The 14,545-nt window shown below is 38.8% G+C and overlaps 2 protein-coding genes across 3 annotated transcripts; both read right to left on the bottom strand.

Moving 5' to 3' along the window:
- Positions 1-5,873: 5,873 nt before the first annotated feature.
- On the bottom strand, positions 5,874-8,316 carry LOC149024140 (autophagy-related protein 8c-like). The gene is made up of 4 exons (XM_089143421.1): positions 8,240-8,316; positions 7,808-7,835; positions 6,494-6,647; positions 5,874-6,333 (listed from the first exon to the last, which is right to left on the bottom strand). The coding sequence occupies exons 1-4, from the start codon at positions 8,314-8,316 to the stop codon at positions 6,245-6,247; spliced, it is 348 nt and encodes a 115-aa protein (XP_088999547.1). The 3' UTR covers positions 5,874-6,244.
- On the bottom strand, positions 7,858-13,604 carry LOC149024139 (uncharacterized). 2 transcript variants are annotated; one of them, XM_089144465.1, is made up of 5 exons: positions 13,395-13,604; positions 12,271-13,270; positions 10,782-12,134; positions 9,199-9,313; positions 7,858-9,069 (listed from the first exon to the last, which is right to left on the bottom strand). In XM_089144465.1, the coding sequence occupies exons 2-5, from the start codon at positions 13,048-13,050 to the stop codon at positions 8,384-8,386; spliced, it is 2,934 nt and encodes a 977-aa protein (XP_089000591.1). In that variant the 5' UTR covers positions 13,051-13,270; positions 13,395-13,604; the 3' UTR covers positions 7,858-8,383. The 2 variants fall into 2 exon arrangements, with proteins under 2 accessions (XP_089000591.1, XP_089000593.1); XM_089144467.1 differs by having other exon boundaries at positions 12,271-13,212.
- Positions 13,605-14,545: the final 941 nt, after the last annotated feature.

Raw genomic sequence — 14,545 nt, 5'->3', positions numbered from 1 at the left:
GACATCACAGTACCCATTTTTGAGTTGCTAATGATTCCAATCATATATTTTCTTCAGCAGCTTGTTTCCATTTGCAGGAAATTGTGCCTCTGAGGAAGGTATGCCGTCGGCCTGAAACTGATTACCGACTACAGCAACTGCATGCTCTGAAGGATCTTGCATCATCTGAACAGCGGAACCTCGGTAAAGATCCTTCCTTGGTTAGTACATCAAGGGATGTTAATTCAGCATCTCAAAGGGCAAAGAAGCAACGGAAAGTGGATGAGAATACAGATGAGGTTGTCACAGTGAATCCATCACCCATGGTCAATTCTGATGTCACAGTAAGCCCCCCACCAATTGACAAGGAGCCTGTTACGGTAATCATTACTGCGGAAACTGCATCAACCGAAACAATGAAGGCTGAAAATGCCAGTGGCAGTAATATAGTAACTCCTGATGCACCAAAGGCCGATGCTGCATTGGCTGTTGTTGACTTGCACCAACACCACTGGCAATGAGTCTGGCCTTGTAGAGAATATGCAAGAAGGAAAATGACAAGTATATCTTCTTCTTTCTTAGATGTAAGCCGATTGATGGAATTGGATCTTCATCTATGCTTACAAGCTGAGTTGTTGTATTGGTAGAATTGGATTTTTATTTGTGCTTACATTTTGGATTGTTGGTATATGTATAATGGCAAGTGGCACATTTTCATTTGTAAAATTGAATTTGGATTGATGGAATTGGATCTTCATTTGTAAAATTGAATTTGGCTTTTTAGAAACAATTTTTTTTTAATTAAAAAAACTTATCCAGGCATTTTACAAACGCCGGCATAAGTAACATATGACGGCATTTATTAAAAACACCGGCATAAGTAGCATACGACGGCATTTATTAAAAATGTTGGTAATAAAGTTAAACTCTTATGTCTACTACGGCATTTCCAAAACGCCGCAAAAAAAACACTAATAACGGCATTTATAAAAACGCCGAGAAAAAATGAATGTTATAGTCTACGGCGGCGTTTCTTAAGTGCCCCAATAAATTCCTTTTACTGGCGTTTCTTGAAAACACTGGCAATATTATGGCACTTCGTTTTCACCCGCGGCGTATTCTGAAGTTATGTGAAGCTATTGAAAGATAAAAATCTCTCTCGTATGCACTTTAAAGAATGATATTTAACATACATGGTTTTTCTACTCGTTTTAGCATGTTGATGTGTTTCAGAAACCAATAAATTGAATATGTAATTCTCTGAATTTGTTTATGTATTATGTCTTCTAACATGTTTGTAACGGCACCATGCCATTTTTTTTAAGGGGTAGTTCCACAACATTTAGTGAAACGGCATGATGCCTTTTAAAATTGAAGGGGATAAGTGAGACAGCATGGTTTCTTTTCAAACACCTACAAAATGGAATGGTTCCGTTCTGCAGGCACTTGAAACGGAACCATTCCGTTTCATCAAACTCATCACAGTGAGGAAACGGAATGGATCCGTTATGTAGGTACTTGAAACGGAGCCATTCCGTTTCATCGAACGATCACAAGTGATGAAACGGAATGGTTCCTTTTTAAATGGAACCATTCCGCATCAAAGTGATCACAGTGATAAAACGGAATAGTTCCGTTCTAAAGCTACTTGAAACGGATCCATTCCATTTTATCACTATGATGATGAATCTGATAAAATGGAATGGTTCCGTTCTGAAGCTACTTGAAACGGATCCATTCCGTTTCATCAGACTGATCACAGTGATGAAACGGAATGGTTCCGTTTCAAATACCAACAAAACGGCACCATGCCGTTTTAATTTCAAGTTTTTTTCCTTTCCTCTAATATGCGTTGCTTTAAAAAAATAGTCATCGGGTTCATTTGCACCAAGGTACCTCCATTGAAGGCTTACGAAGCTACTTCAAATTTGTGTTAATTGAAAGTGTATTTCAAACGCAGCTAAATAATTGATAAACGTGAGTGTATAAATAACATGTACATGAAGGCTTTCTTCAAAATTTGGCTTTTTGAAAAAACCACAAAAATACATACCAACTCTTCATTACTTTTTGGTAAAGTGCAATTACAACTCTTCATTATTTTTTGGTAAAGATATATGGTTGAATCCATGGATGAAAGCTTGTTGACACACAAAAATAAAATCTTATTCTGGTATGGGAATGAGGGACTTTGTTTATTTATTTATTCTGCATTGAGACCTCTAACATATGCTTGAATATGGAGAAGAATGGTGAAAATATGTAGCAGCTCCATCATGATGCCTTGCAATTAGAATTGCCAATTTTAATGTATGAACAGCTTAAAGATTCTGTAAACATGTTGGACTGTGATTATACATTCTTATTAAAGAATTATGATGGTTATCCTATTAAAATGAGAGTTAAATATGGAAACATGATCTGTTCTCAAGTGACCCTATGCAATTCTAGGGTACTGAATCCTCCACTCCATTAGTTACAGGCATGGTCCGAAATGTCGCCGGGTGTCACCGTGTCGGTGCCTGGCAACACCAGCGATATAGGCGATATTTCGATCGATTTTTTGAGAAAAACTCAAACAAAATTGATGATGAAATCTGCAATGGGGGAGAGTCCAAGAGCGCTGTAGAAAGATCTGCAGTGATGTGGGACTGTGGGAGAGACCGAGAGAGAGGAGAGATCAAAGAAAAGAGAACGGGAGAGAGTCATGACTCGTGAGAGTGTCCAGAGAGATCTGTAGTGGGAGAGACCGAGAGAGAGACCAGTCATCAAAGATCGCAGGGATGAGAGGTCCATCTGCCATGGTTTCCAGCAGCTTCCATTCCGCAGAGAAAGAGAAAGGAAAGAAATACTGAAATAGTTAAATGAAAGAATAGTTAATGCGAGAAAGCCATAAAGGAATTTTAAATGAGAGAAAGGAAATAAATAAAAGAATCCCAAATTAGAATCATGGAGATTAGCTTTGGAATCAAAAGGCTTTAAACTTAGTAGATCGAAGACAGAATATTTAGTTTGTAACTTTAGTCATGATCGGCCAGATGATGAGGTGGTGATACTTGGCGATAAAGAGATTTCTCAGAGTGATTGTTTTAGGTACCTAGGTTCAATCATAAGTAAAAGAGGTGATTTGGAAGATGAGGTTTCCCAAAGAATTAAAATAGGGTGGATGAAGTGGAGAGGTGCGTCCGGGGTCTTATGTGATCGGCGTATTCCATTAAAGCTAAAGGAAAATTTATAGGACCGTGTCGACCAGCTATGATGTACGGTGCGAGTGTTGGGCGTAAAAGAATCATATAGATAAACCGGTGAGCAGAAATGAGGATGCTAAGATGGATGAGTGGCAAAACAGGATGGATAAGATAAGAAACGATCATATAGAGTTGGGCGGGAGTTGCTCCCAAAGTGATAAGCTAGAGAAAGTCGCTTGAGGTGGCACGGCCACGTTCAACGGAGACCTATAAATGCTCCTTTACGGAGAAGTGATATAATCCATATTGAAGGAACTAGAAGAGCTAGGGGTAGACCTAAGATAACCTTAGGAGAAGTGGTGAGAAAGGATATGTATAGCTTAGGCCTTGTATCTAGCATGGCCTCGAATAGAACTGATTGGAGGGCAAGAATCCATGTAGCCGACCCCATTTAGTTGGGACAAGGCTTATTGTTGTTGTTGTTGTTGTTGTAGAGAGAGAGTAGTTAATGTGAAAATTTTAAATTTTAAAATCTCTCGATATTTTCAGAATTTATCACGATATATCGAACTTTTAACGATATATCGCGATAGATATTTTGAAAATCGGTGTCACTGGGGGGTGTCGTGTCACCCCCCAGCGACAGGTCAAAATGTCGCCCCGTGTCCGCGATATATCGCCGACACAAGGAACCATGGTTACAGGGAGGTGAACTCTTCTTGTGAAGTGCAAACTAAACAGGAGTTGTTTATAATGTATAATCTTAACTCATAACAAAATCAAAAGAATCTTGGTGGATTTGAACCACCATCCTCTTGAAACATGCTAGTGTTCCAAGTGCTCTACCAACTAAGCTAAAGATTCAATGCTCCAAAGAAGGTAATCTATAATATCCAAAGGAAAACTAGTCAAAAATCCTTGGGAAAGATAGTATGTTGCTACAAACCATGATGCAATCATGAGGAATCAAGCAAACTTTGGTGTACTAGCATTTGGGTTAGACAACACCACATAACAATACAAGATGCAAGCCTATGAATGCAACTATTCAAACTTCTAAAAGGAAAACAGAGACTCGACCAAGAAGAGCTACACCTTTTCCCTCATCCTAGTGCTCCAGGCATCATTTTTGCTTGGATGTGAATCAAGGGTCACACTGATAGGAGCTCCTGGTGCTGGAACTCCTTGTCTGTTTACCGGTGGTTGCCGAACTCCAGATCTAAAGCCAAGGTATTTATCATCACTGTAACCAACCCACCAGGAAGAAAGAGGGACATTAATTGTTTATCAGAAAAGAAAGTATAGAAAGCAAGCAAATAAGAAATTACTTGATGTGATAACACTTGTATCTTTCTAGCTTTTGTCAAATAAGAAGTCACCCTCCTACAGGGGATGAAACAGCTACGATGTGGTAGAACCTCTCCCTAAAAATTATAACAAAACACAACTTATGGACTTGCCAGTGTTTTGAAGAAGAATCTCTTTATGAAAGTGCAGATCATGGACAAATTAAGTTTGGTTACGAAAAAATGATCAACCCTAATAAAATTCCAACTTGTTCAAATGTCTCTAAAAAAATAAAGGTTATTTGTAGTAGCAAATATCAACATAAAATAAATAACAGTCATCACATGCTGAAATTGAAAAAAGATGGATGCATAATATTTATCAATGAGGGAGAAAGAAAAATGATCACTCAAGGGATGAGGTACACAGGTTAGTTGGCACCCATTCCTTGTTGTTGCTCCAATGCAACCACAACAACCACAAGAAGATATGATGACGAGAATAGCTCCAATTAAATTCCAATGAATAAGTATATAAACCTTCAACCTTATTTGTGCCATCTTTAGATATAGATCTACTCATTAGTGGCTATCAAACCAAAGTCGACCGAAGTTTGGAGTAAATCCAAGTTGTGATTTTTAAGTTCCTAAATTCCATTGAATCATACAGTTGTCCTGCTCACATAGTAAAAGTAATACTGCACATTTGTTTGTTAAAAGTATAGGACATCACACAACTTTTTGGTTTATGACAGGACAAAGATTTAGGATCTTTAGGGTACAGAACATCATTTTCATACAGAAACAATTAAAAGTAATACAAATGGAGTATGTATGGATGAAGGGTACCAAAACAATAAATCACTTGTCTTTAATGTATGATAAATAGAAAATCCCATAATCCACTATTGCAACTTAAGAGCAATTAAGTTAATGGTTCAATGCAATAGAACAAAACCCAGCTAGAACAAAGAAATAAATAGCAAAATGCAATCAAATATATGTACAACCAGAAATGTTTTGAGCCAATTATAGCAAATTTGAAAGAAAAATACGAGGACTGCACAAGAGAACTCATGCCCAAAAATCATCATAATCATAAGAAAAACCCAAGAGAACAGAGGCAAAACAGAGGCCAAACAATTAGAACATAACAGAACCCAATTAAATTTAGATTTGAAATTCCTCCATTATTTAACTGGAAGTTGGGGGGGGGGGGGGGGGAAGGAGGAAGAGAGTTGTTTAGTTTTACTGATTCCAACCTTTTCCCTTATCAACTTGAACTATTGATGATGATTGGCAGATTATGAACCCACCATGATCAAAGAACTCAAAGTCTATCTCATCCCATGATGACCCTTTTGAAGGTAACTACAACAGAATTGAATATCACTTTTGAATCAGAAAAATAATCTACTAGCATCCATTAAGAAGGAAATTCTGTATGAAAATAGCAAAACTATTGAAAAAGAGAGCAAGGAAGCAAATGGAATATAAAATAAAGGAAAGTAGCAGACAACAATCACATAAACTCTTAAGATAACGAAGGAGAATTGCAATAATGCCTCAAGGAAACAATAAATCCACCACTGAAAAATAAAAAATCAGCTTGAAAATAAACCATTATGAATCCCATTTAACACGTAAAGGAAAATATCTTGCAAAAGCGGGCATCAAAGTAGAGAAGCTGTTCTGAATTTTCATCTTCCCCCTTCTATGTTCTCATTCTAAGTTCATGTGAAGACTTATTCACAGTGAGTAAGCTAGATGGCACTTAGAAATCAAAGCGGTTCACCCAAATGTGTTCTCTCCACTATAGGTCATGTAGAGAAAACCATCTTCATCCTTGTTCTCCTCATAGATAGCAGACATCATAGAAGCTACAATTGACAAATTAATAGCATTATGAGTCAAATCTATGGAAACATAAAAAATACAATGTGCTTATGAAATGCACGGGGTAGTTTAGAGATACACATATTGAAAAGCAACAAAGCTTAATGGGTAAAGAGACAAATGGAGTAGTTGCCATTGAATTACCAGTGGGTGGTAGCACATTCTTCACAAAGACAAAAATGGCCGTCTCAGCACTAAGCTTGATCCTCTTCCGAACCACATAAACAAACTGCCCAATAGTCAAATTGGCAGGAACTAAGATATCTGCATTCAAAAGAAATGGAGTAGACCATACAAACTATAAAAGACACAACTACAGCCCCAATTCATTTCTGCAGTATTTTCTCAAGGATCATGGGTCGGTTCTTTTTTTTTTTAGTAATTATTTTGCTTCTAGTTATTGTTATCCACCACTCTTCTCAAATTGCACCACAAACCAAATTTTCAGTTGCTTCCTACTTCAATCTACCTGAGAATGCTGTTAAGAATTTATTCAAATTTGAAATACTAGCATCCAGTTACTCTTGATACTTGCATTGAAAACCTGCATTTTGTTGCTTACCATTCTAGTTCCAGTATTGGTACTCTATTCTCCTATTAGCAATAGGAGTTATTTGTTCAGGCTATATAAGAGAATACTTTTCCAAGATATTATGCAGATTTATTTTCCTAACATAGGAAAGCATCCAACCAGAGTTTGACGTGCTAGGATTCTTTTGTCTCAAGCTATAAACCTAATCTCTAAGAATCCCTGTTTTCTGGTAATTCTGTATTACCGAATGCTCACATGACAACTTTCAAACACTCAAATACATAAAATAATTAAATGTCAAAACTTGAAACTAACCAGTTATGTTTTACGAACTATACAACCTGGATAGCAGAGCACTGTTCAAATCAAATGGAAGAAGACAACGTTAGAATTTTCCTTGTAACTTGATCACACAGAGCGTTTTTCAGCTCAAATCAACAACGAAATCAGGTTTCTTCTTCTTTAAAATCTTCACGAGCATTTGAACTCCAACTTAGGTTGCTCGGCTCAAATGGAACTGCTGGAACGAGTTGAAAGACTAGGGCTTCTACTTGTTCAAGCTTTCTTAGGTTGCTTAGCTCAAATGGAACTGCTGAAACGAGTACGAAGACTAGGGCTTCTTGTTCATGTAAGACTAGGGCTTCTTCTTGTTCATGCTTTATTCTTCTTCTGCTCAGAGCTTCTTCTCAAAATCGATTTTGTTTCAGATCTCTGAAATTATCAAAATGAGAGCGGTACTTTCGTTGTGTTTTTCAACTGAAAATGTATATTTTGAAAATCGAATTTTGAAAACATATAAACAGTCCAGCAATTTGTAGCCGCTGTACCACTCGGTTTGGTCGATTCGTAGACCAAACCCTATTAAAAAGAGTTTTTTAAGAGGAATTTAAAATTTTGAATTATATTAATATTATACTCAAGCCAACCGGTCCGATCTTAGCTGGCTTGACGGTCCTGCATGCGCAGGACCCAAGCAAAAATCCATCAAAATACACAATTGAAGGTCACAACTAGTCAAAGCCAGTCAACCTAAATAATATTGGTTACTTCTCCAGCAAAGCAAAATGGACAACTCATACGGATAAAAATCTGTCATATCTGCGGAACGGAAACTCGAAGAAGCCATGAAGACCATTCTGCACAAAGCAGTTAAACCCAACGCGCATTTACAACTCCACCGCGCGCTCCAACAATCCCCGAAAAAAGGAAAAAGGGTAAAAAAATAAAAACAACAACGAACATGATCTCCTGAAAGGTGGGCATCAGTTGCACTTTTCTCTGAGAAACCTGGTTACAGTTCTACAATACTGGGGGTATAATTAATACAAATCTACACATCTTGATCTATACAAAATTACATTCCTCTAGCATCCAAGTTTGCATTCAACTTCGATGCACCCTTGTCAAAAGGAACCCCTGAAGATTGTCTTGCCATTCTTGTCCGCTGGACTACGACAGTCCTCCAACAAGATAAACCACCATTGAGCCCCAAGTGCCAACACTCAACCCATGAAAGCTGTCATGGCTGTAGCTGTAGCTGTGGCTGTGGCTGTGACTGTGGCAGCAGTAGTGGGAGTTGACATGGAAGCAGGAGCGGGAGCAGGAGCAAGAATGGGAGCTGGAGCTGGAGCGGGAGTGAGAACAGCAGCAGGAGCTGGGGTGGGAGCGGGAGCGGGAGCAGAAGCGGCATCAGGAGCGGGAGGAACAGGAACAGGATGTACAAGCGCCGGAGAGAAAGCAGGAGAAGGAGAAGGAGGGGGAGTGAGAGCAGGAGCAGGAGAGGGAGAGAGAGCAGGAGCAGGAGTAGGATGGGGAGAGAGAGCAGGAGCAGGAGCAGGAGCAGGAGCAGGAGAGAGAACAGAAGCAGGGTCGGGAGCGGGAGCAAGAACAGAAGCAGGGTCTGGAGCGGGAGCAAGAACAGAAGCAGGGTCAGGAGCCAGAGTAGGAATGGCAGCGGGAGAAGAAGCAGGGGCAGGAGGAGCAAGTGCTTTCCTCATCTCTGTTCTCTGAATTGCCTCTACAAGCCTCAGTGCAATTATGGCCTTGTAAGCTGCCAAGTCCGCGTTCTCCATAAGAGCCTGTGCTTTTTGTCGCTTGTGGATAGCCACCTCCAAAGATCTTCTTGCAGAGCTTTTAGCTTCATCAAGTCGATGCCTAGCAGAGATGACATCATGCTCCTCTGCCATGGCTTTATATCCATTAAAAATGTTAGGCTAGTTATCAAATCAATACAGAGCAACAGTTATTGAGGCTTTGAAAATCTCCAGAAAACCACTATACTCCCACTATTAACCATTGCATTAGAAAGTGAAAATACCTTGTAAAAATCTTGGCTGTTTTCCTCTTCCATATTGGCTACCCGTCCGCTTGAATGACCTTTTCTTGCGCAGAAATGGTTTTTGTATTAGTTGAGCTCTCCTTGGGGGGTGACACTGTTGTTAAGATTGCAGTTCATCATGCTTGCTTAAAAGCATTGGTAAATCAAATTGGGGAAATACACATAAATGACAAAACTGACCAGCAGCTGTAACATAAGAATGAAGAACAACCACACATGCTTATTAACACTCATCCGTATCTTCTATGTTAGAATGGCAAAATGCCAGGTTAGAAGTGCCCCACCTCCCCAAAAACAATAAATAAAAGAAGGAACATTCCCTAGTTGTTTCTTTGGTTGTTTCAGAAGAAAAATGTAAGCCTTCTACATTAAGAGACCATCCAATTGGGATATAAACATTTATCCACCCATTGTATACAGAAAAACTACTGCAAGCTAGGTTTGTCATTCCATGTTGAGCACAAATGCAAAAGCATGCGTAATGCCTACGCATGCAAGCTTTATAACATATTGCATAACATCTTCGCTCGGACAAAGTGTACAAGGCTATCATCAAAACGACACCCATCTACTACAAACACAAATCAAATTACACAAACTATAAATCTTAACCAAACTGAAATCCCATGAAACCCACGAACCTCCCACAAAATTAGTACAAGATGTATAACCTTGGGAGAGTACTTGTTAAGCCCCTTCTTAGATACCCTACATATATACATACCAGTTTCTAAAAGGCTGATTACTATAAAATGTCAATCTCTGCTTGCAAATTGCAATCAGAACAAGAATGTCTATAATATCAATGGTATCATGCTCCCCATGTTGCCAGATACCTGCCTGCCTATAACAACAGGAAAATTAAATTGGATGCCAACAGATACACTAGATGGTGAAACCGTATAAGAACAACCCCCCACCCCCTTCTCACGTTGATGCTCTTGCTTTGACAATGATGAAATAAGTAAAAGAAACAAAATTAACTTTTTTTTTTAACCCAACAAAAAAGGAGTCAAATGCAGCGAACGGCAAACCAAGCAAACAAACCTTCAAAAGAGTCAAATGCAGTGTAGTTTATTTATTCATGGCGGCGCAAGCTATTCTACTATGGTTCGTGGTTTCTCTTGTCATATGGTTCATCAAGGGAAGAGATCAAGCTTCAAGAAATAGCGAGTGACCTTATCAATACACAAAGATTAACTACCCAAAGACTTACAAAGCAATGCAGGTCCTCAGTATATCAAATTTTACAGGAGGATATTCAAGCTGATAATTGATCAGAAAGGAATACACAAGAGAAAATGTCCGAGAACTTAGGATAGTAGATATGGAAAGGACTGACAAAAGGATGCACAACAGAATAATATCTCATTTCTTACTAATTTTGTAATTGATAAGAGTTGTAAATGTTGTTTAAACTTATAAATCCATGTAGACCTATGATCACCAATCAATGGAAGCATGGAACTTACAAATATTGCAAAACAGACAAAATTTGATGCCACTAATTCACCGAGGAGGAAAGCAATATATAACAATGATAGCCAAGGCATTACGTTTACCTGGAATACTCTAATCAGTGCCGAATGTTTTTGTTTTCGCTTTTTAACCCAGTGATTGTAAATAGCCACCAATGCTTCCCTTCCTCCCAAATTTAAACAAAGATTGACAGCTTTATTCTCATCAGCGACATCAGCAGGGCTGCAATATGCAGTTTTCTCAAACGTATCTATAATTTTCTCAAAATTGTATGCTGACATATGTTCAGATCCAACATTATCTCCACGATAAAATTTGTTATTCAAATTGTTTATGAGTTCCTCATCATCAGATTGGATGTCATAATTTGCCGTTGTCCTCATCAATGCTCTTGCCACTTCATCCTCTTTCATAGTGATGTATCTGTCAGGTCGCACAAAAGGAAGACATTTACTGTCCTCATGTCCGGGTACTTCATTAACTCCAGGAACAGGGAGCATTTTAATTGAGGGAGCTTTCATATTACGATCATAGCATTCCTTGTGAAGCTCCTTAAAGATCAACCACTCTTGTCTATCAGTAAATTCTAACTTCCAGCCATTTACCCCTGCCCATATCATGGCATGTGTGAAACGATTTGATGTACTGGGTCTCATCACATTTTGGGCTTTAATGCAGCACCTCAGGGAACCCTGTCTCCTTACAGCAATTAACCACTCATTTGATGTTGACAGTTCCAATGAAACCTTAGCTCCCTCTTCCCTATAGCATTTGTCTGGCTCAATAACCAATAGGTTCGCACTGCAACATGGTGAATCCATGCTTTGCCTCAAAGAGACCAAGGTTGACTTCAGGTCCTTCATATTTTCTGCCAAACCATCACTGATACACCTCCTATGCTTACGACTTGATACATGAAAAGAGGGAGGGCAGCCGTCCATATTGCTAAGCAAATCAGCACCTAAAACATTAGCAGAATTTTGCAACGCCGCAATTGAGAGATTTATACCTTTTGCGTACCCCAGGCGACTCTTCTTCTGCGTACTCCGGGCATTCAGTCTGCAGTTTCTTGATGCAAGACGGCCAGCTGATTTTGAAGGTCTACCAATACAACCCACTCTTCTCTTCCCAATAGAAGGGTTCTCAGAAGTCATTATCTTGCTTCCAGAAAGATCAATCTTACTAGGAATGCAAGGCAGGACGCTTTGCCTATTGGAGGATCTTCCCGCTGTTGTATACAAACCCATAAGATGCCGCCAAAGAACATTAGGTAGATAGAAGGATCGCATGTCCTTTCTGGAATGCAGGCACACAAAAGCGCCAGGAACCGAAAGAAAATCCAGCGAAAACAGAGGTGTGAAATCCGAGGCTTCAAATATCTTGCAAATTCCTGATGCCAAGACACCATTTTTCAGTGTAATGCCGCATTGATGATCCTGTTACACCAAATGCAAACATAAAAATAAACAAGAAGGGGGTTGGAAAAGACCGAGAACAAGTAAGAGTTCAAGTCGCAGAAAACCACAAAAGAATGCCAAAAACAAAACGTATCCACAAATAATCTCCACTTACCTGCAACAAGTGAATGCCTTCAAGGGAGAAAGCTTGAGCAATCGGCTTGGCAGACAAAAACGCTGAAAGCTCCGACAACACCAGCCTGTTCCGCATCATGTAGCTCAGAATAGAATTCAAAAGGCAAGCAAAACCACCGGTACTACTAAACGTGGGTTTAGTAACCATGAAAACCAAAGCTTGACGAAAAAATCCCACAAACACATCTTGTGGCAGGAACCCAAGATTACACGGCACGACCTGGTGTTCTTCGATGTTCCCGAATAAAGCAGAAGTCGAAGAAGAGGAGTCATTTGGTCTCTTTCCCCTCTGTTTACGAACAAATGAAATCCCATACATTCTATCTTCAGAAACCCTGCCTTCGACATCTGAAGCAAGTGAAGGCGCAAAAGACTGGTTTAACCCCAATCTTTGACGCTTTCGATGGTAGACGACACCGTACATCTTATCAACATTCTCATCAGTGTCGGAAGAAGCCCCAGGCCTGCTATGCATAGATTCTGAAGCCATATCTTTATCCAACGGCTTCAAAGCTACTTCTTTACCAGCAGCAACACTGTTCCACCCATTCTTCTTGCAATAGAAAGCATCATCGGCATCGCCGGAATGATCAAGCAACCGAAACCAAACCTCAGATTCTGAACCCTTGCCTGGTTTCCCGTCAGAAGATTCCGACCACAATCGTCTCCCAGATCGTAAAACCCTGGCCTCTTCCGCATCTTTCACAACTGATTTTGGCACAAATACCCTGGTTGACAGTCTCATACCTACTGAAGGCATGGATGGAAGGTTCTGAAAGGGAAGAACAGTGGACCCTATTTTCAACTTCAAGGGATTGGCAGAAAAACCTCGTAGACTCAGATTCAGAATATTCAACACACACTCCTGTGATCACTGGAAGAAATCCATCGACGCGAAAAGCTTGAAACTCTTCTCATCTCGCTGATCGTAGAGAAAATAGACAAAGAAAATCAAACATGACGATCGCGTCCAACTACATCTAAAAAAAAGCCATCAACCATCTAAATGGGACTGAAAAACAGAGGAAAAGACATTTTCCCTTCAATTCGGACAGAAGAATCGCAAAATAAACCAAGATCGATTTCTCTCAGCAAGAATCTAACCTTAATTCATGTTCGAAGAATCCAAGACGAGATTTTTTACGGAAAGTGAGACACCATCGCAGTCGCAGTGTCCACTCTATCGTACCTGCAAATGTTTTTAGGGTTCTAAGAAAGAAGATAGAGAGGGAAAATTGGTTTACATATTCGCCGACATATTATCTCCGTCGGATCTACATCGAACGGTTGATATCGTTAAAAGTCTTAAATGGTTCGAAGTATTTTTTCCCTTTTTTTTGGTAAAAAGTTGCGAGACCAGATGGTTTCTGCTTGACAACCGGAGATTTTATATTTGGTATTTATTTGGTTTCAGTCCAAAAGTCAAAATTACCCTCCAAAGAAAATCCACGCGTCGATGAGTCACCGCTGGAGGATGGGGATTTATGACTTTTCATTTCTTGCCTACTTTTTAGTTGATCCTATTTTTTTATATTATTTTCTGGGAAGACTCTTTTGTTCTTTCGCAAGAAAGAAAAATACAGAAGTTTAAAAACAACAGAGAAAAGACGAGGGGTTTTTAAAAAATTAAAAAAAGGCCCTTTTAGGAAGGAGTAAATGTTATAAAAAAAATTCGTCACCTCACGAGTTTTTTCTCTTTTCTTTTTTTTCTTTTTTTCTCTTTTTTCTCTTTTTTTTCTTTTTTTTTTAACAGTCACCTCGAGTTACCCCTAATATTAACATCACTTCTTGAATTACTTTAATTTATCAGCTAAATTCTCATTACTAAAATTATTTGTTCAATTAACTTTTACTTATTTATTTAAAAATTACTTCACAGGCTAAATTTCAAAACACTAAGAAACGAAGAAGTTGTCTCAGTAGAGGAAGATGAAGAAATGAGTATTTGTGTAACATTTTTTTCATTCAATATTATTCTTATGTTTTTAAAATGTTTAACTTTCTTATATTAAATGTTTAACTATTAAGTACATGAGGACTAGGGAAGGAAAACATCATTGAAGCACTCTTGTTTGGATTAAAGGATAAAATAGATCAAGCACAACTTTACAACTTTAGTTACATGACATATGGTGCAATGAAAAAGAAGTGCTCGAATTACTTCAACCACTTAATTACAGGAAGTGGCCAATAGCTTATGTCCCAATTTTGGTAAACATAGTCGGTAGCATTAAATTAACTAACCTTAATGGCTT

Source organism: Hakea prostrata, chromosome 2 (genome assembly GCF_041222555.1).
Source record: "Hakea prostrata isolate BN-2017 chromosome 2, UWA_Hpros_2, whole genome shotgun sequence".
Taxonomy (NCBI): Eukaryota; Viridiplantae; Streptophyta; class Magnoliopsida; order Proteales; family Proteaceae; genus Hakea; species Hakea prostrata.
The sequence above is the reverse complement of the archived record's forward strand: the minus strand, read 5'-3'. Positions and strand labels throughout refer to the sequence as shown.